We start from the raw sequence: 20957 nt of genomic DNA, 5'->3' as shown, positions 1-20957 counted from the left end.
GGTGGTTCGGGCATCCGGTCAGGATGGCACATCCGACCGCTAGGACGCCACGGGAAACGCCTTGGGAGAAGCTAGACCAAGTAGGGAAGTCTAGGCTTCTCTGCTTAGGCTGCTGCCCCCAAGACCTGGCCTTGGAAACGGGGAAGAAGATGGATGGCTAGCTGGGTAAAAGAATCAATTTGATCGATATCTTTTTTAACATTTTGGGCACTTCTTTGCGCTTAAAGCAGGGGTGTCCAAAGTGCGGCCCGCAGCTAATTGTTTAGCAGCCTGCCACACATTCTGGAAATGCTATTGCAAAAATGTTTTAAAAACATTAAAACATGTGGAATGAGGTGAAATCTAAGGAGGAAAAAGTTGCAATGTTGACACAAAGCCGCCATGCAGGCTGTTTTTTTTTCTTTTGTCTTTCTTTATTTTGCTTTTATTTCCATTGCTCCAAAAAAAGGTTTAAAAATAAAAATAAAAATCTGATGAATTATTGACCTACTTAAGACTCCAAATATTTCACTTAAAGAGCATAAAACAAACAAAATAATACTTCCAACGTAAAATCGACCAATATATCTGAAGTTGATCTCGTAATTTAAGTGTTGAATTTTGTAAAACAAATAATAATAAAAAATGTATCACTTTATAAGTGGGGGACCTTTTGGATCCCAAAGATATTTAGTGGGATTTTATTTATTTTTTCATTACTCAGAAATAACAATACATTTAAATCAATGGTGTCTTGCATTATTGATTTTTTTTAAGGCTCTAATTACTTCACGTCAAACATTGCTTTCTGAATGTTTTGGGCAATGGGGGAAATGCACCATATTTCAGTTTTACTATAAAAAAATCAAAGTTGTCTTCGACTGAAAAGGCAAAAAACATTTTTTTTTAAACTTTATATCAACCTGAAGTTGATATAGAGATTTACTGAAAGCGTTACATAAAAATAAAAATAATAATTTGACTTATTTTTAACATGGTAATGACGGAGACCCTTTATGGTCTCTGGAAGCCCTAAAGGTTAAAAAAAACCAACATACCGTATTTCCTTGAATAGCCGCCGGGGCGCTAATTAATTTAAAACTTTTTCTCACTCCTGCGCTTGTTCAAGGCATGCGGTAAAAGTAAGCAGGTGCTAATAAATTTAAAACCTTTTCTCACCCATGCGCTTACCAATGGCATGCAGTAAAAAATTGAGTGTGATAAATAAAAAAATCAATAAAAAATTATTCTGCGGCCGCAGCCCGGTGGTTGGGGACAACTGCTCTGAAAAAATTGCTCTACAGCATGTTATCTCGCCCACCTTTACACCATGGTATCTGCGTGCCGGTAGGACGCATGCATTTTGTTGCATCTCACACGAGATTGCAATGCATACTTGTTCAACAGCCATACTGCTTACACTAATGGTTGTGATATAAACAACTTTAAAACTCTTACTAATATGCGCCACACTCTGTGAACACTAACCAAACAAGAATAACAAACACATTTCTGGAGAACATTGGCTCTGTAACACATTATTAACGCAACATAAGAATTACCCAGAATTCCAATGCATCCATGACTCTTGGCTATATTATACACCCGGCCCTAACCCACACACGGAGGGGGGGGGTTGGTGCTAGCAAGGTGTATAATATAGCCAATAGTCATAGATGCACAGAATTCTGGGTAATTCTTATGTTGCGTTTATAATTTATTACAGAGCCAATGTTCTCCAGAAATGTGTTTGTTATTCTTGTTTGGTTAGGGTTCACAGAGTGTGGCGCATATTAGTAAGAGTGTTAAAATTGTTTTATATCACAACCATTAGTGTGATCTGTATGGCTGTGGAACAAGACCCCTGGTTTACACACAGTAAAAGCAAAAAAAAATTTCCTCCGCCATTTTGAGAATGACGGCAATGGAAGTGTCACTCGTGACGTCACGAATTTGACCCGGCGGCAAAAGTAAGCATGCGCTTATAAATTTGGGGAGCGAGTTTTACCTGGCAGTAATTCTAGGCGGACGCATATTACATGCACGACGGCTATACAAGGAAATACGGTATATTTTGTTGTTTGAAAATGGAAAAATATCAAAATAGCCCCCGTATGTTTACATTTTTTTGTGTGCGGCCCTCAGTGGAAAAGGTTTGGACACCCCTGGCTTAAAGGAAACAACACCGTAATGGAATGGTGCTAATGAAGACCACTTTCACCGGCGATTCCTTTCTTAGTTCAAAACTGTCCAAAGTTGTTAATGGTGAAGAGAACAAACAAAGCTTGTTTGTATTTTGTATTGGATTTGACACATTCTCAATACTTAAGTGCAATCGTGATCAATCGATTTTGAACCTTAAGAATGGAAATAGAATCAATTTGTGAAATCGGCCGTGATACCGAGCCTTATCGACCACTAGTATGACATAAAATATGAAATAAAAAAATAATACCTGCATACATTCATGCAGAACGTTGACACAATGTTTTGTCATCAAAAAATATATAATACGTTATTAAAGGCCTACTGAAACCCACTACTACCAACCACACAGTCTGATAGTTTATATATCAATGATGAAATATTAACATTGCAACACATGCCAATATGGCCAGTTTAGTTTACTAAATTGCAATTTTAAATTTCCCGCGGAGTTTTTTGTTGAAAACGTCGCGGAATGATGACGTGTTTGTGACGTCTCGGGTTGTAGCGGACATATTAGCCCAGCACCACACACGGCTAAAAGTCATCTCTTTTCATCGCATGTGATTTGGACATCTGTGTTGCTCAATCTTTTGCAATTTGTTCAATTAATAATGGAGACGTCAAAGAAGAATGCTGTTGGTGGAAAGCGATTGCAGCTGCCTTTAGCACCGAAACACAGCCGGTGTTTCTTTGTTTGTTGTGAAGCTTTAACACAGAGCGGTCAAGCGAACATGATTCTCTACATCAACCAGCAAGTTTTTGGATGGGAAAATTGTGATATTAAGTCGGCTCTTACTGGAGACATCAGTGGATTATGGGACCTCCTCCTGTAGCTGTCAAAAAGGCAACTGTGATCTTTGCTCCTGTTTCTCTCAGAGACACTGGCGTTCACCGCAGCCATTTGACTTTGAGGTATGACTTTACAATCTCACTAAAACAGTATTAATACAATAAGCAGATAAGGGATCTTCACGAATTATCCTCATAAATGTGTCTAATTACATCTGAAACGGTCCCACTTCCGCCGCCTTTTCTTTTCTTTTGTGCTTCACTCTAACTTTCCTCGTCCACGAATCTTTCGTCCTCGCTCAAATTAATGGGGAAGTTGTCGCTTTCCCGGTCCCAATAGCTCTTGCTGCTTGAGGCTATGATTATAAACAATGTGAGGATGTGAGCAGCCCTACAACCCGTGACGTCACGCGCACATCGTCTGCTACTTCCGGTACAGGCAAGGCTTTTTTATTAGCGACCAAAAGTTGCGAACTTTATCGCCGATGTTCTCTACTAAATCCTTTCAGCAAAAATATGGCAATATCGCGAAATGATCAAGTATGACACATAGAATGGACCTGCTATCCCCGTTTGAATAAGAAAATCTCATTTCAGTAGGCCTTTAAAGTTGTAACTAATAGTCAGACAGTTCAGCTAAGAGCCAGTGTGTGTGTGTGTGTGTGTGTGTGTGTGTGTGTGTGTGTGTGTGTGTGTGTGTGTGTGTGTGTGTGTTGCTAATGTCAAATCAGTGCAGTGTTTGCAAACAGCAGCAGATGTTGTTGGCTTTTACTGCTATGGCAGCCGCATGGAGGCTGGCAAATAATTAACAGGAGCTTCACTGATTGTTGTGTTTATGTACTTAAAGCAGACTTATCACCAAGGTGCCGAAATGCTTACTATGCATTAAGTTGTGTCCTTACTGTACACATCTTACATAACAAAACACGGCTGTGTTCCATGTGATGTGTGCCATTCCCACCATAAGGTTTGAAATATTGGTGCAAAACAAAGGGTTAAGTATGCTTTGCTGTCATACTGTTAACAGCCACTGGGGGCTCCTGCGTGCGCATGCCAGCAAAAGCTGCAATCATTTATGTGCACACAAATGATCAGAAACCGGGAGATTTGTAACTTGAGTCGGGATGTCAGTAGGAAAGGAGTCTTCCGCAGAATCCAGAGGCGTTGGCAAGTGTGAGGATGAGGCTTTTCCCAGCATGCTTTGTTGTCGTTACAGTTATCACTTCCGAATGTTATCATGCATATTTAATGTATCAGTGATCGTTCACAGTAGAGATGTTCCCCTCTGGGATGTCTGCTGCCGATTCCAATACGGTTTTTAGGCCGATGCCAATACCGATCACATCCATCCATCCATCTATCTTCTTCCGCTTATCCGAAGTCAGGTCGCGGGGGCAGCAGCCTAAGCAGGGAAGCCCAGACTTTCCTCTCCCCAGTCACTTTGTCCAGCTCCTCCCGGGGGAATTCGAGGCGTTCCCAGGCCAGCCAAGAGACATAGTCTTCCCAACGTGACCTCCTACCGGCCCTAAATACCTCCCGAGGTGGCATCCCGACCAGATGCCCGAACCACCTCATCTGGCTTCTCGATGCTGATCACATGTATTAACTAATTCCTATTTATTTATGATAAGTGCTACTGACAGTTTAAAAATATCAGCACACTATTTAAAGTAGTTGCTTATTTTACTAAATACAATTGTTGGATAAAAACAAAGTCAATAGTGGTTAGAGTCTGTCCTGAGATCGGTAGGTTGTGAGTTCAAACCCCGGCCGAGTCATACCAAAGACTATAAAAATGGGACCCATTGCCTCCCTGCTTGGCACTCAGCATCAAGGGTTGGAATTGGGGGTTAAATCACCAAAAATAATTCCCGGGCGCGGCACCGCTGTTGCCCACTGCTCCCCTCACCTCCCAGGGGGTGAAAAAAGGGATGGGTCATATGCAGAGGACAGATTTCACCACACTTAGTGTGTGTGTGACAATCATTGGTACTTTAACAATAATTATTTCTTTTTTGTGCAGGGAATCATTCCCTGAATTCGTAAACATGAACAAACATTTTGAGAAAATAAAAGTACCCATATAATGTATCAGACATATTCTAATACTACCCTTGGTGTTGACACCACCAATGTATGTACTGATTTAAACTAATCAAATTAGCTAAAATGCTAGCATAAAACGTTAGCATGATGAAATAGGAAAAGTTAGCATACCTCTAACAGGGTTTCCCTTTATAGTAACTGATTGTGGCGCCTGAAACGAACACTGCCACAGCTTAAAAAAATTTTGGTTTTTTTTACATGAAAACAAATTGAATATGTATTGTAGCCTCAAGAAGAAGTCAAAAATTTGACGCTGTTTTTAACTTTTTATGCCAATCTTATGCTATTAACCGGCCCAATTCCAGCACTTTCGTATTTGTGCTTCCCCAGACACAACCACACTTCCTCATCCGACACCAATGCCCCTTCTGATACTGATTGATTGGCACATACCTGGTGTACGGTTAAATAATTGCTACTTTTGCTGGTAATCTGTCACCCTTAGTAAGAATGGTTGTTGCAATGCATCCTATTAATATCACTGTAGACTCTAAGGCAGTGGTTCTTAACCTGGGTTCGATCGAACCGTAGGGGTTCGGTGAGTCTGCCTCGGGTTCGGCAGAGCCTCTGCCGCGGAGGTAAAGACACACCCGACTCATCGTGTAAATAAAGACTTCTACCGATCGGCGTATTATGAATAGAACAAAAGAGCAGTAGTCTCACTGTGTGTAATTTGTTATGAGGTAATGCACTGTGTTGGTTTTGTTTTTTGAACAAGTTGATGTTCATGCATGGTTCATTTTGTGCACCAGTAAAAAAAACATAACTTCGTCTTCGGTTTGAAAAATGTATATATATATTTTTTTCACTAAAGAAGGGTTCGGTGAATGCGCATATGAAACTGGTGGGGTTCGGTACCTCCGACAAGGTTAAGAACCACTATACAAGTACAACCCATTTATCATTTATTTACTCTTGAAGGGGAACATTATCACCAGACCTATGTAAGCGTCAATATATACCTTGAAGTTGCAGAAAAAAGACCATGTATTTTTTTAACCGATTTCCGAACTCTAAATGGGTGAATTTTGGCGAATTAAACGCCTTTCTGTTTATCGCTCTTGTAGCGATGACGTCAGAAGGTGACGTCACCGAGGTAATAGAGCCGCCGTTTTCATTTTCACATTACAGACAGGGTCTCAGCTCTGTTATTTTCCGTTTTTTCGACTATTTTTTGGAACCTTGGAGACATCATGCCTCGTCGGCGTGTTGTCGGAGGGTGTAACAACACTAACAAGGAGGGATTCAAGTTGCACCACTGGCCCGAAAATGCGAAAGTGTCTGCCACCAGATGCCATTGAATGTGCCGGAGTGTCTGCACCTTTTACCGGCGATGACAGACATGGCACAGAGATGTATGGATAACCTGCAGATGCATTTGCAACGATAAAGTCAACGAAATCACAAAGGTGAGTTTTGTTGATGTTGTTGACTTATGTGCTAATCAGACATATTTGGTCGCGGCGTGACTGCCAGCTAATCGATGCTAACATGCTATTTACGCTAGCTGTATGTACATTTGAAACTAGATACCCACATTTATTGTGAAACAAACACTTACCAATCGACAGATTTAAGTTACTACAGTGTCACAAGATGCGAAAGTCCTGATCGTTTGGTCTGCACATTTTACCGGCGATGGTAATAAGACAGCCATGCTATGGGCCACTTCATTAGGTCCCCTATGGCCGAATAGCGTCAATAGCTTCAATTTCTTCTTCAATTTCGTTTTCGCTATCTGCCTCCATACTCCAACCATCTGTTTCAATACATGCGCAATCTGTTGAATCGCTTAAGCCGCTGAAATCCGAGTGTGAATCCGAGCTAATGTCGCTATATCTTGCTGTGGTATCCGCCATTGTTTGTTTGTATTGGCAGCACGGTATGACGTCACAGGGAAATGGACAGTCGCATCGCAAATAGCGAAAATCAAGCACTTTAAAGCTTTTTTTAGGGATATTCCCGGAGATGTAAAATTTTGAAAAAAACTTTGAAAAATAAAACAAGCCACTGGGAACTGTTTTTTATTGTTTTTAACCCTTTTGAAATTCAATCATCAATCAATCAATGTTTACTTATATAGCCCTTAATCACTAGTGTCTCAAAGGGCTGCACAAACCACTACGACATCCTCGGTAGGCCCACATAAGGGCAAGGAAAACTCACACCCAGTGGGACGCCGGTGACAATGATGACTATGAGAACCTTGGAGAGGAGGAAAGCAATGGATGTCGAGCGGGTCCAACATGATACTGTGAAAGTTCAATCCACAATGGATCCAACACAGTCGCGAGAGTCCAGTCCAAAGCGGATCCAACACAGCAGCGAGAGTCCCGTTCACAGCGGAGCCAGCAGGAAACCATCCCAAGCGGAGGCGGATCAGCAGCGCAGAGATGTCCCCAGCCGATACACAGGCAAGCAGTACATGGCCACCGGATCGGACCGGACCCCCTCCACAAGGGAGAGTGGGACATAGAAGAAAAAGAAAAGAAACGGCAGATCAACTGGTCTAAAAAGGGAGTCTATTTAAAGGCTAGAGTATACAAATGAGTTTGTGATAATGTTTCCCTTTAAGGCAAATTCAATCCAATAAATGACATAAATACAATAGTCTCCTTTGTAGAATGTCGGCATGCTCTTGAAATGGTGCTGCAGGCCGTGAGTTTGTTAGCATAACTTAGTGTTCCAGTGAGCAACAAGGGCTGAGTATTGTGCATCACACTGAGAGTGGTTTGTAATGTTTTGGACATTTTCACGTGGCCAAACCAATGATTTCCTTCCCTCCCTTTGTGGTCTCAGTGTTCCCAACTCCTGCCCGGCGAGTCCAAGAGGTGCGGGGTCGTCGGGGTACCGCTACGGCCGCAACGTGACCCCTGACCTCCAGCTAGCAGCCGAGTACGCCGCCAAGGCCATTAGCGAGAACAGACGGGGCCCCACCGATCAAAAGGGCGGAGCCGGCGAGTCGCGAGGGGAGTCAGCCGGCGGCGGCGGCGGCGACGACAGCCCCAAGGTGATGACAGTGTCATGAAGCCCCACCCTTTCACAAGCCATGCCCACCACATTGGTATCAACGTGTGTATTGTGTCCAGGATGAGTCCAAACCGCCGTATTCCTACGCTCAGCTGATCGTCCAGGCCATCTCCTCGGCGCCGGACAAGCAGCTGACATTGAGCGGCATCTACGCTCACATCACCAAACACTACCCTTACTACCGCACGGCCGACAAGGGCTGGCAGGTGTGTTGGCGACGCCCCCCCCCCTCCCCCTCCTCCTCACCTGAACGGCATCTTAAACCTCTTTGTGCTCCGTCAGAACTCCATCAGACACAACCTGTCCCTGAACCGCTACTTCCTGAAGGTGGCGCGCTCCCAGGACGAGCCCGGCAAAGGCAGCTTTTGGCGTGTGGACTCGGCCTCCGAGATCAAGCTGGTGGAGCAGGCCTTCAGGAAGCGGCGGCAACGGGGGGTCGCCTGCTTCCGGACGCCCTTCGGACCGCTCTCGTCCAGGTAAGCGCGCCCCTGGAGACGTCCAGACACTCCGTCTTCTGTAACTTCTTCGTTTGTCCTTTCTGCTCCTCGCTGTCACTTGATTGGACAGAACCAAGTAAGTCCACTCTCTGCCGTCACAGCCAGGGGTTCCATCTTGTGATGTTCTTTTCTTTTGTTTTCCAGGAGCGCCCCCGCCTCTCCGACTCACCAGGGACTACTTTCCCCTCCTTCCAGCGGGCTGCAGACCCCCGAATGTTTGAGCAGAGAAGGGTCGCCCATCCCGCCCGATCACCACGAGCAGCTGGTCCACAAGCTGGCGTCGGTGCCCGAGTACCGCTACACTCAGAGCGCCCCGGGTGAGCCCGTAAATACTTTTAAAAACATTGCTATGGTAACTTATTACCAGAGAAACAAATTGCATTTAGAGTTATAACTATAAAAGGTGGCCTGCGATGAGCTGGCGACTTGTCCAGGGTGTACACCGCCTTCCGCCCGATTGTAGCTGAGATAGGCACCAGCGACCCCAAAGGGAATAAGCGGTAGAAAATGGATGGACTATAAAAGGTAATAATGACAACCTCGATAAAACTTGTGATGGTTAGTATTATTGTCCAAATTTAAAATAAATGGGAAAACTGTGTCTCCTCTCTGAGCTGCTACCTTACCGTGGTAGAGAAGTTTGCGTGTCCCAATGATCCTAGGAGCTATGTTGTCTGCGGGCTTTCATGCCCCCTGGTAGGGTCTCCCAAGACAAACAGGTCCTAGGTGAGTGATCAGACAAAGAGCAGCTCAAAGACTTCTATGGAATTACAACAAAATGAACCCAGATTTCCCTCGCCCGGACGTGGGTCACCGGGGCCCCGCTCTGGAGCCAGGCCCGGAGTTGGGGCACGATGGCGAGCGCCTGGTGGTCGGGCCTGTCCCCATGGGGCCCGGCCGGACACAGCCCGAAGAGGCAACGTGGGTCATCCCTCCAATGGGCTCACCACTCATAGGAGGGGCCATAGAGGTCGGGTGCATTGTGAGCTGGGCGGCAGCCGAAGGCAGGGCACTTGGCGGTCCGATCCTCGGCTACAGAAGCTACCTCTTGGGACGTGGAACGTCACCTCACTGGGGGGGAAGGAGCCTGAGCTAGTGCGCGAGGTAGAGAAGTTCCGGCTGGATATAGTCGGACTCACCTCGACGCACAGCAAGAGCTCTGGAACCAGTTCTCTCGAGAGGGACTGGACCCTCTTCCACTCTGGCGTTGCCGGCAGTGAGAGGCGACGGGCTGGGGTGGCAATTCTCGTTGCCCCCCGGCTCAAAGCCTGCACGTTTGAGTTCAACCCAGTGGACGAGAGGGTAGCTTCCCTTCGCCTTCGGGTGGGGGGACGGGTCCTGACTGTTGTTTGTGCTTATGCACCAAACAGCAGTTCAGAATACCCACCCTTTTTGGTTACACTCGAGGGAGTACTGGAAAGTGCTCCCCCGGGTGATTCCCTTGTCCTACTGGGAGACTTCAACGCTCATGTTGGCAACGACAGTGAAACCTGGAGAGGCGTGATTGGGAAGAATGGTCGCCCGGATCTAAACCCGAGTGGTGTTTTGTTATTGGACTTTTGTGCTCGTCACGGATTGTCCATAACAAACACCATGTTCAAACATAAGGGTGTCCATATGTGCACTTGGCACCAGGACACCCTAAGCCGCAGTTCCATGATCGACTTTGTAGTTGTGTCATCGGATTTGCGGCCTTATGTTTTGGACACTCGGGTGAAGAGAGGGGCGGAGCTTTCTACCGATCACCACCTGGTGGTGAGTTGGCTGCGATGGTGGGGGAGGATGCCGGACAGACCTGGCAGGCCCAAGCGCATTGTGAGGGTCTGCTGGGAACGTCTGGCAGAGTCTCCTGTCAGAGAGAGTTTCAATTCACACCTCCGGGAGAACTTTGAACATGTCACGAGGGAGGTGCGGGACATTGAGTCCGAGTGGACCATGTTCCGAACCTCTATTGTCGAGGCGGCTGATTGGAGCTGTGGCCGCAAGGTTGTTGGTGCCTGTCGTGGCGGTAATCCCAGAACCCGTTGGTGGACACCAGCAGTGAGGGATGCCGTCAAGCTGAAGAAGGAGTCCTATCGGGTTCTTTTGGCTCATAGGACTCCGGAGGCAGTGGACGGGTACCGACGGGCCAAGCGGTGTGCAGCTTTAGCGGTCGCGGATGCAAAAACTCGGACATGGGAAGAGTTCGGGGAAGCCATGGAAAACGACTTCCGGACGGCTTCGAAGCGATTCTGGACCACCATACGGCGCCTCAGGAAGGGGAAGCAGTGCACTATCAACACCGTGTATGGTGCGGATGGTGTTCTGCTGACTTCGACTGCGGATGTTGTGGATCGGTGGAGGGAATACTTCGAAGACCTCCTCAATCCCACCAACACGTCTTTCTTTGAGGAAGCGGTGCCTGGGGAATCTGTAGTGGACTCTCCTATTTCTGGGGCCGAGGTCGCTGAGGTAGTTAAAAAGCTCTTCGGCGGCAAGGCCCCGGGGGTGGATGAGATCCGCCCGGAGTTCCTTAAGGCTCTGGATGCTGTGGGGCTGTCTTGGTTGACAAGACTCTGCAACATCGCGTGGACATCGGGGGCGGTACCTCTGGATTGGCAGACCGGGGTGGTGGTCCCTCTCTTTAAGAAGGGGGACCGGAGGGTGTGTTCCAAGTATTGTGGGATCACACTCCTCAGCCTTCCCGGTAAGGTTTATTCAGGTGTACTGGAGAGGAGGCTTCGCCGGATAGTCGAACCTCGGATTCAGGAGGAACAGTGTGGTTTTCGTCCTGGTCGTGGAACTGTGGACCAGCTCTATACTCTCGGCAGGGTTCTTGAGGGTGCATGGGAGTTTGCCCAACCAGTCTACATGTGCTTTGTGGACTTGGAGAAGGCATTCGACCGTGTCCCTCGGGAAGTCCTGTGGGGAGTGCTCAGAGAGTATGGGGTATCGGACTGTCTTATTGTGGCAGTCCGCTCCCTGTACGATCAGTGTCAGAGCTTGGTTCGCATTGCTGGCAGTAAGTCGGACACGTTTCCAGTGAGGGTTGGACTCCGCCAAGGCTGTCCTTTGTCACCGATTCTGTTCATAACTTTTATGGACAGAATTTCTAGGCGCAGCCAAGGCGTTGAGGGGTTCCGGTTTGGTGGCCACGGGATCAGGTCTCTGCTTTTTGCAGATGATGTAGTCCTGATGGCTTCATCTGGCCGGGATCTTCAGCTCTCACTGGATCGGTTCGCAGCCGAGTGTGAAGCGACCGGAATGAGAATCAGCACCTCCAAGTCCGAGTCCATGGTTCTCGCCCGGAAAAGGGTGGAGTGCCATCTCCGGGTTGGGGAGGAGACCCTGCCCCAAGTGGAGGAGTTCAAGTACCTAGGAGTCTTGTTCACGAGTGGGGGAAGAGTGGATCGTGAGATCGACAGGCGGATCGGTGCGGCGTCTTCAGTAATGCGGACGTTGTATCGATCCGTTGTGGTGAAGAAGGAGCTGAGCCGGAAGGCAAAGCTCTCAATTTACCGGTCGATCTACGTTCCCATCCTCACCTATGGTCATGAGCTTTGGGTCATGACCGAAAGGATAAGATCACGGGTACAAGCGGCCGAAATGAGTTTCCTCCGCCGGGTGGCGGGTCTCTCCCTTAGAGATAGGGTGAGAAGCTCTGCCATCCGGGAGGAACTCAACGTAAAGCCGCTGCTCCTCCACATCGAGAGGAGCCAGATGAGGTGGTTCGGGCATCTGGTCAGGATGCCACCCGAACGCCTCCCTAGGGATGTGTTTAGGGCACGTCCAGCTGGTAGGAGGCCACGGGGAAGACCCAGGACACGTTGGGAAGACTATGTCTCCCGGCTGGCCTGGGAACGCCTCGGGATCCCCCGGGAAGAGCTAGACGAAGTGGCTGGAGATAGGGAAGTCTGGGCTTCCCTGCTTAGGCTGCTGCCCCCGCGACCCGACCTCGGATAAGCGGAAGATGATGGATGGATGGATGGATGGAAAACTGTGATTGATAACTGCACTTTCATAAACTCACACACAGAAATTGTAAATACTAACATGAAAAAAAGAAACATTAATGCTTTCCCCCCATTAAGAAATGACATACCCCAATTTGAACGCATATTACATTACTCTCCGAGCACATTCAACCTCCAAGCTGTGCTCTCTTAGTAGAGAATGACTGGGAGTATGTGAAACAAAAGGTGTTTTTACGCTGCATTCAAGGACCGCTGAACAGAGTAGGACACCACATCGCTCGCCAGATATAGTATTATCCAACCATTTTCTACCGCTTGTCCCTTTTGGGGTCGGTGGTGCTGTCGCGCCAAATTTCTTCTCCCTACAAACCCCCCCATTTACTTCCGGGGTCATGATTAATACAGACCTTTTGTTAACGCTATATTATTAAAATATAACGCTATATTATAAAAATACAGATGTTTTGTTAACGCTATATTATAAAAAAAACTAAAAAACAATTTACAAACACAAGCTATGGGATGACATAAGAGGAAACGTGACCCCGGAAGTAAATGCGTCATCCCATAGCTTGTGTTTGTAAATTATTTTTTAATTTTTTTTTATAATAAAGCGTTAACAAAACGTCTGTATTTTTATAATATAGCGTTATATTTTAATAATATAGCGTTAACAAAACGTCTGTATTAATCATGACCTCAGAAGTAAATAGGGGGGAAGGTTTTTGTAGGGGGGAAGAAATTTGGCGTGACAGTGCCTATCTCAGCTACAATCGGGCGGAAGGCGTCGTACACCCTGGACAAGTCGCCACCTCATCGCAGAGATATAGTATTAATAGATATTATTTGTTGGTGAAAAAGGAGCTAAGCAGGAAGGCAAAGCTCTCAATTTTTGGTTTGGTGGTAGCGGGGGTGTATATTGTAGCGTGCCGGAAGAGTTAGTGCTGCAAGGGGTTCTGGGTATTTGATCTGTTGTGTTACGGTGCGGATGTTCTCCCGAAATGTCTTTGTCATTCTTGTTTGGTGTGGCTTCACAGTGTGGCGCATATTAGTAAGAGTGTTAAAATTGTTTATATCACAACCATTAGTGTACTCTGTATCACCCAGTGTGCCTTGCAGTCGTGTGCGTGTGTCTGCGGTAGCCACACACAACATATTGCTGGATTGACAAGTAGATTGTCCATTATGTAGAAGGCGTTAAAGGCAAAGGCTACATAGCATGCCCTAATACTTATTAACAGTGTGACTGCCAGCAGACATTCTTGAAAATGTTTAAGTCTCCTATTGTCTTCTTCGCTTTATGACACGGGTCCAAAATGGCTCTTTGAACGGTGAAGGTTACCGATCCCTGAACCATATATATCAAATATTTCCAAATGGTTCAACCGCCACCCGCCCGAATCTATTTAAAATCTATTTTTTCGTCATGTCACCTGCCCGACCCGCGGTTTATTCGCGGATGAGACCGCCAACCGCGCATCTCTAATAGTCTCCATTATTAATTGAACAAATTGCAAAAGATTCAGCAACACAGATGTCTAAATTACTGTCTAATTGTGCGATGAAAAGAGACGACTTTTAGCCGTAAGTGGTGCTGGGCTAATATGTCCGCTACAACCGGGGACGTCACAAACGCGCGTCATCATTCCACGACATTTTCAACAAGAAACTCCGCGGGAAATTTAAAATTGTAATTTAGTAAACTAAACCGGCCGTATTGGCATGTGTTGCAATGTTAATATTTCATCATTTATATATAAACTATCAGACTGTGTGGTCGGTAGTAGTGGCTTTCAGTAGGCCTTTATAGGCAGTTTTGTCTGTGTTTTCTTCCTAGGGGGCGCTAGAGCGCAATTTTTAGTTTTGGGGTTAGGTTTTTGGATTAAATCGCAATTTTTGCCATTCCTGATATGCAGAGGTGGGTAGTAACGCGCTACATTTACTCCGTTACATCTACTTGAGTAACTTTTGGGATAAGTTGTACTTCTAAGAGTAGTTTTTATGCAACATACTTTAACTTTTAGTTGAGTATATTTATAGAGAAGAAACGCTACTTTTACTCCGCTCCATTCATGTACATTCAGCTCGTTACTCGCTACTTTTTTTTAATCGATCTATTAATGTTTGTTTTGGTTTTTCAAAGTAGGATATACACTTGTCTGCGTTTCACCAATCACATGCAGTCACTGGTGACGTTGGACCAATCAAACAGAGCCAGGCGGTCACATGACCGTCACACGTCGAATCCGACTTAAAAAAAAGTTGAAAAACTTATTGGGGTCTTACCATTTAGTGGTCAATTGTTCGAAATATGTACTGTACTGTACAATCTACTAATACAAGTTTCAATCAATCAATCAAAAGTGTAAAGGAAAAAAGACACTTTTTATTTCAACCGTACTTCCCGTCAAAAGCCTAAAGGCTGATCGCACACTTCCTGTCTTCACAATAAAACTGCCGCTCCATCGCGCCTGCGCTAACAAAATAAGAGTCTCCGAAAGCCAGAGCAAACAAGCTAGCAAGCTACGGAGTTTGCCGCCAATGTATTTCTTGTAAAGTGTATAAAAACGAATATAGAAGCTGGACAAACAAGATGCCAAAAACCAACGACTTTCATGTGGTATTAGACAAAAAGGAAGAACTTTTTTTTTCTCCTCCATTTGAAAACGTGGACATTTTTAGCACTATACCGTCTGATTCCAGTCAATGCAAGTCATCAGAATCAGGTAATACACCAACTTATATTCTTGTCTTCATGAAAGATAGGAATCTATGTGTTAAACATGCATGTATATTCATTAAAACACCTTTAACATTTCAACAAAAACGGCAAAATAAATATAAATTATATACTGTATATATATATATATATATGTATGTATGTATGTATGTACATCCATCCATTTCCTACCGCTTATTCCCTTTTGAGGTCGCAGGGGGCGCTGACACCTATCTCAGCTACAATCGGGCGGAAGGCGGGGTACACCCTGGACATATTAATATATATGATATGTGTGTGTATGTATATATGAGGTAGATCACCTCGACTTGGTCATTTATTAAGTAATTGATTAACGTTGAAAAACTTATTGGGGTGTTACCATTTAGTGGTCAATTGTACGGAATATGTACTGTACTGTGCAATCTACTAATCAATCAATGGCTACTGAGCCTATGGTGCTGTTAAGTTATTGTGGCTCAATTTGCCATTTTTTATTTTAATGTATTATTATTTAATATATATTATTGTTTTAGTTGAATTTGCTCATTGCTATTTTTATGTTTTTGTGCATTATTTGTTGCCGTAATGAGGTTACTCAGTACTTGAGTAGTTTTTTCACAACATACTTTTACTCAAGTAAATATTTGGGTGACTACTCCTTACTTTTACTTGACTAATACATCTCTAAAGTAACAGTACTCTTACTTGAGTACAATTTCTGGCTACTCTACCCACCTCTGCTGATGTGTGTCACATTTGGTGAGTTTTGAAGCATGTTAAGTGGGTTAAAATAACGGCTCAAAGCTGCGTAATAATAATAATAAAGAAAGAATAAAATGCTAGAAATTCAATAGGGTCCTCTGTCCCAAAGGGACATTCGGTCCCTAATTAAATGAGTTTATATGGAAGTGGCTGAGGAGAGGGGAGTCTGGTCTCTCCTTCCACATCTGACAGAGGCTCACTTTGAAAACAAACCTATGATACATGATCATTTTTTTTAAAAAGGCTTCATGAGGCAGGTCATGTGACTGTTTAGAGTGGCCTCTCGGACTCCACAATGTCCATCAGTTGCTGAATTAGGGGCGTTTACTCTCATTCGGTCATTTCTGTGGAAATGGTGGGTTGTAGTTGTGGGACAGGACTAGTTTTGCAGGTTGCTGTGGTCTTGTCAGGATCTTCTGTTGCTGGCCTCTGTCCATTTCTACTCTGTGTTCCTCATTGGCCGAGTCTCCAAAAACTGTGCCTAAACTATACAAGGAGATAAGCGTCGACTCTGACAAGCAAAGCGAACAAGGCCAAGTAAAAGTTGTGGTGTGTCCCTCGCAGGTTCTCCGGTCAGCGTTCAGCCCGTCATCATGGCGGCGCCCTCCCACCCGACCGTAGTCCTGCCTTCCGGATTGGGCAAGGCCCTCGCCCTCGTTCCGGGCGGCGGACAAATCCAGCCCGTCCACTTTCTCCAGAACCCGCCGCAGTCCTCCGTCACCATGCTGCGTGTGGTCACCAGCGCCCCGCCCAACGGGTACGGCACCCCTTCTGTCGGCACCACGGCGCCAGGGATGCAGAGGATGGAACACAGCGAGCTGAGAGGTAAGGCAACGACAAGAAGTGGGCGTGGCATGATGATTGACAGCCGCCGTGATCTCCTCAGAGGCGCAGCTGAACCGGGAGCTGGTGATCCAGACGGTGGACAGCGCCGTGCACGGGGCTGAAGAACGCAACAAGGCGCTGGGTCTGCATCAACTTCCTGTCCGCGCCGTTACCCAGAACGGAAAGCACACAAATGCCGCCGTCGCCATGGCAACCAGCCCCGCTTATAACGCAGGTATGTGACGCCATGTTGAAAGCTTTGGTCAAGGTGTGGTCCTGGCAAGATGGCGATAGAATGTCAAGACACAAAGGGGCGGTATAGCTCGGTTGGCAGAGCAGCCGTGCCAGCAAATTGAGGGTTCCAGATTCAATCCCCGCTTCCGCAATCCTAGTCACTGCTGTTGTGTGCTTGGGCAAAAAACGTTACCCACCTGCTCCCAGTCCCACCCACGCTGGTTTAAATGTAATTTAGATATTGGGTTTCGCTTGGTAAATCGCTTTGAGTCACTAGAACAGGGGTCACCAACCTTTTTGAAAGCAAGAGCTACTTCTTGGGTACTGATTAATGCCAAGGGCTACCAGTTTGATACACACTTAAATAAATTGCCAGAAATAGCCAATTTGCTCAATTTACCTTTAATGAATAAATCTATATAAAAGGGCTTCACGGTGGCAGAGGGGTTAGTGCGTCTGCCTCACAATACGAAGGTCCTGCAGTCCTGGGTTCAAATCCAGGCTAGGGATCTTTCTGTGTGGAGTTTGCATGTTCTCCCCGTGAATGCGTGGGTTCCCTCCGGGTACTCCGGCTTCCTCCCACTTCCAAAGACATGCACCTGGGGATAGGTTGATTGGCAACACTAAATGGTCCCTAGTGTGTGAATGTGAGTGTGAATGTTGTCTGTCTATCTGTGTTGGCCCTGCGATGAGGTGGCGACTTGTCCAGGGTGTACCCCGCCTTCCGCCCGATTGTAGCTGAGATAGGCGCCAGCGCCCCCCGCGACCCCGAAAGGGAATAAGCGGTAGAAGATGGATGGATATAAAAGAAAGGGTCATACATTTTTTTTTTCCTTTTACGGAAGGTTTTTTGTAGAGAATAAATGATGAAAAAAACACTTAATTGAACGGTTTAAAAGTGGAGAAAACACGAAAAAAATGAAAATTAAATTTTGAAACATAGTTTATCTTCAATTTCGACTCTTTAAAATTCAAAGTTCAACCGAAAAAAATGAAGAGAAAAACTAACTAATTTGAATCGTTTTGAAAAAATTGAAAAAACAATTTTTGGAATATAATTAGAAATTTTTCCTGATTAAGATTAATTTTAGAATTTTGCTGACATGTTTTAAATAGGTTAAAATCCAATCTGCCCTTTGTTAGAATATATAACAAATTGGACCAAGCTATATATCTAACAAAGACAAATCATTATTTCTTCTAGATTTTCCAGAACAAAAATTTTAAAAGAACTTCAAAAGACTTTGAAATAAGGTTAAAATCTAATTCTACAGATTTTCTAGATTTGCCAGAATAATTTTTTTGAATTTTAATCACAATAAGTTTGAAGAAATATTTCACAAATCATCTTTGTCGAAAAAAAAGAAGCTAAAATGAAGAATTAAATTAAAATGTATTTATTATTCTTTACAATAAAACAAATACATTTACTTGAACATTGATTTAAATTGTCAGGAAAGAAGAGGAAGGAATTGAAAAGGTAAAAAGGTATATGTGTTTAAAAATCCTAAAATCATTTTTAAGGTTGTATTTTTTCTCTAAAATTGTCTTTCTGAAAGTTATAAGAAGCAAAGTAAAAAAAATAAATGAATTTATTTAAACAAGTGAAGACCAAGTCTTTAAAATATTTTCCTGGATTTTCAAATTCTATTTGAGTTTTGTCTCTCTTAGAAGTAAAAATGTCAAGCAAAGAGAGTCCAGCTTGCTAGTAAATAAATAAAATTTAAAAAATAGAGGCAGCTCACTGGTAAGTGCTGCTATTTGAGCTATTTTTAGAACAGGCCAGCGGGCGACTCATCTGGTCCTCACGGGCACCGCCTTGGTGACCCCTGCACTAGAGGCGGTTTAGCTCGGTTGGTAGAGCGGCCGTGCCAGCAACTTGAGGGTTGCAGGTCCGATTCCCGCTTCCGCCATCCTAGTCACTGCCGTTGTGTCCTTGGGCAAGACACTTTACCCACCTGCTCCCAGTGCCACCCACACTGGTTTAAATGTAACTTAGATATTGGGTTTCACTATGTAAAGCGCTATATAAATATGTTTCACTTCACTGCACTAGAGAAAATATAATTCACTTCACTTTTGTTTTTAGAGCCTCCTTCTTTATCGGGTTAACAACAAGTCTTCCACCCTCCTTCTCCTTGCAGGTCTGAGCAGTCCTCTTCAGATCTTGGCAGCCCAGGCCTCCAGCTCCCCTCCTGTGGCGGTAAACCGACAGCCTGGCGCAGAAATGGTCGGCGAGTCTCAGGCCAAGCGGCCCAGGATGGAGGACGAGGGCGGGGCTAACGATCATAAAATCCCGCCCGCTCAGCACCCTGTCATCGTTACCATGGCGTCGCAAAGCCACGACCTCAGGAAGTGAAACCTTGCCGTCGCCGGACTAAAACACCTGAAGGGAATCTCATCTAGAAGATTTTCGTCGTTTTTAAAATTCAAGCAAAATTTCTGCAGCGTCACGGACTTTTAACACTACTTGTGAAACGGGAACACGCCGACTGCATCCCGTGTAAGGATCTCGGGTCCAAAGTGTGAACTTTACGAGTACTTTCTCATGCTGGTGCAGAATTAACTGCGGGATGAAGGATTTTTGTCATCCAAGGCTTCCTGAGGCAAGTGGGCGGGGTCAGAGTTGCTAACCTGAACGTAGACAAAATGATTGTTTTAATTTAGAGTGAAATAAGCGACGTGTGCACAGTTTTGTACGTCTCGGCACAGAAATCGCGACAAAAGCCTTAAAAATATTTTTTATTTTAACCTTTCAAGCTTTTATAATGCTAAAGTACGCGCTTCTGCCGCGCGACAGAGACGGAGGAGGTCGTCCTTTCGCTCCCTTTGGCACGTCGCTTATGTTAGTTGCTCACCGGGCTAGTTAGAAGCTATTTTTTCTTACATTTGGAAGAAATATTTTGTGTAAAAAACAAAAGATTAAAAAAATCTGTCATTAATACATTCTTTCTAGAAGGGTTTTTTTTGTTTTTTTTTAAATTGTCCCGTGGTTGTGATGAAGAATGTTGTAGCACAAATTAAACCCACGTTGACTGAAAACGGTTTGTTTTCTTAATGGTCTTCTCTCAGGAAGTCTTCGGGCATAAGTTGAGGTCACGTTGTTACGACATCGGACAGTTTTCCCGTCGAGTGATGGGAAATCCACGCCTCCGTCAGAGGTCGGCGGCCGGAACAGTGATGGATTAATGTTTTGCAGTTTGGAGTTCTGGGGCCGTATTTATCAAGCTTCTTAGAATTACTCCTAAGAAGTCTGCTAAAAGTTGACTTATGAGTAAAGAAATTATTCGCTGAAAGCTGCACTTAAAAGTTAGTTATCAAGCGTCTTGCACTTTCAGCGAAGTGTAGGACTGAATCTTAAAGGGGAACATTATCACCAGACCTATGTAAGCGTCAATATTTACCTTGATGGTGCAGAAAAAAGACCATATATTTGTTTAACAGATTTCCGAACTCTAAATGGGTGAATTTTGGCGAATTAATCGCCTTTCTGTTTATCGCGCTGGAGGCGATGACGTCAGAATGTGATGTCGCCGAGGTAATACAGCCGCCATTTTCATTTTCAACACATTGTAAACATTGTGTCTCAGCTCTGTTATTTTCCGTTTTTTCGACTATTTTTTGGAACCTAGGAGACATCATGCCTCGTCGGAGGGTGTAACAACACTAACAGGGAGGGATTCAAGTTGCACCACTGGCCCGAAGATGCCAAAGTGTCTGCCGCCAGACCCCCATTGAATGTGCCAAAGTGGCTCCACATTTTACCGGCGATGCTAAGGCAGACATGGCACAGAGATGTATGGATAACCTGCAGATGCATTTGCAACCATAAAGTCAACGAAATCACAAAGG

The 20957-nt window shown here is 45.0% G+C and overlaps 1 protein-coding gene across 1 annotated transcript in view; it reads left to right on the top strand.

Moving 5' to 3' along the window:
- foxk1 (forkhead box K1) overlaps nucleotides 1-20147 on the top strand; it is a 51982-nt gene extending 31835 nt beyond the window's left edge. The window contains exons 3-9 of the mRNA XM_061914150.1: nucleotides 7882-8092; nucleotides 8172-8318; nucleotides 8395-8588; nucleotides 8754-8926; nucleotides 16611-16871; nucleotides 16933-17106; nucleotides 19250-20147. Coding sequence (XP_061770134.1) covers nucleotides 7882-8092; nucleotides 8172-8318; nucleotides 8395-8588; nucleotides 8754-8926; nucleotides 16611-16871; nucleotides 16933-17106; nucleotides 19250-19464 — 1375 coding nt within the window. The 3' untranslated portion in view covers nucleotides 19465-20147. The remainder of the gene's footprint in view (nucleotides 1-7881; nucleotides 8093-8171; nucleotides 8319-8394; nucleotides 8589-8753; nucleotides 8927-16610; nucleotides 16872-16932; nucleotides 17107-19249) is intronic.
- Nucleotides 20148-20957: the final 810 nt, after the last annotated feature.

This window comes from Nerophis ophidion, linkage group LG01 (genome assembly GCF_033978795.1).
Source record: "Nerophis ophidion isolate RoL-2023_Sa linkage group LG01, RoL_Noph_v1.0, whole genome shotgun sequence".
NCBI lineage: Eukaryota > Metazoa > Chordata > Actinopteri > Syngnathiformes > Syngnathidae > Nerophis > Nerophis ophidion.
Note: the sequence above shows the minus strand (reverse complement) of the source record. Positions and strands in the feature narration are given on the sequence as shown.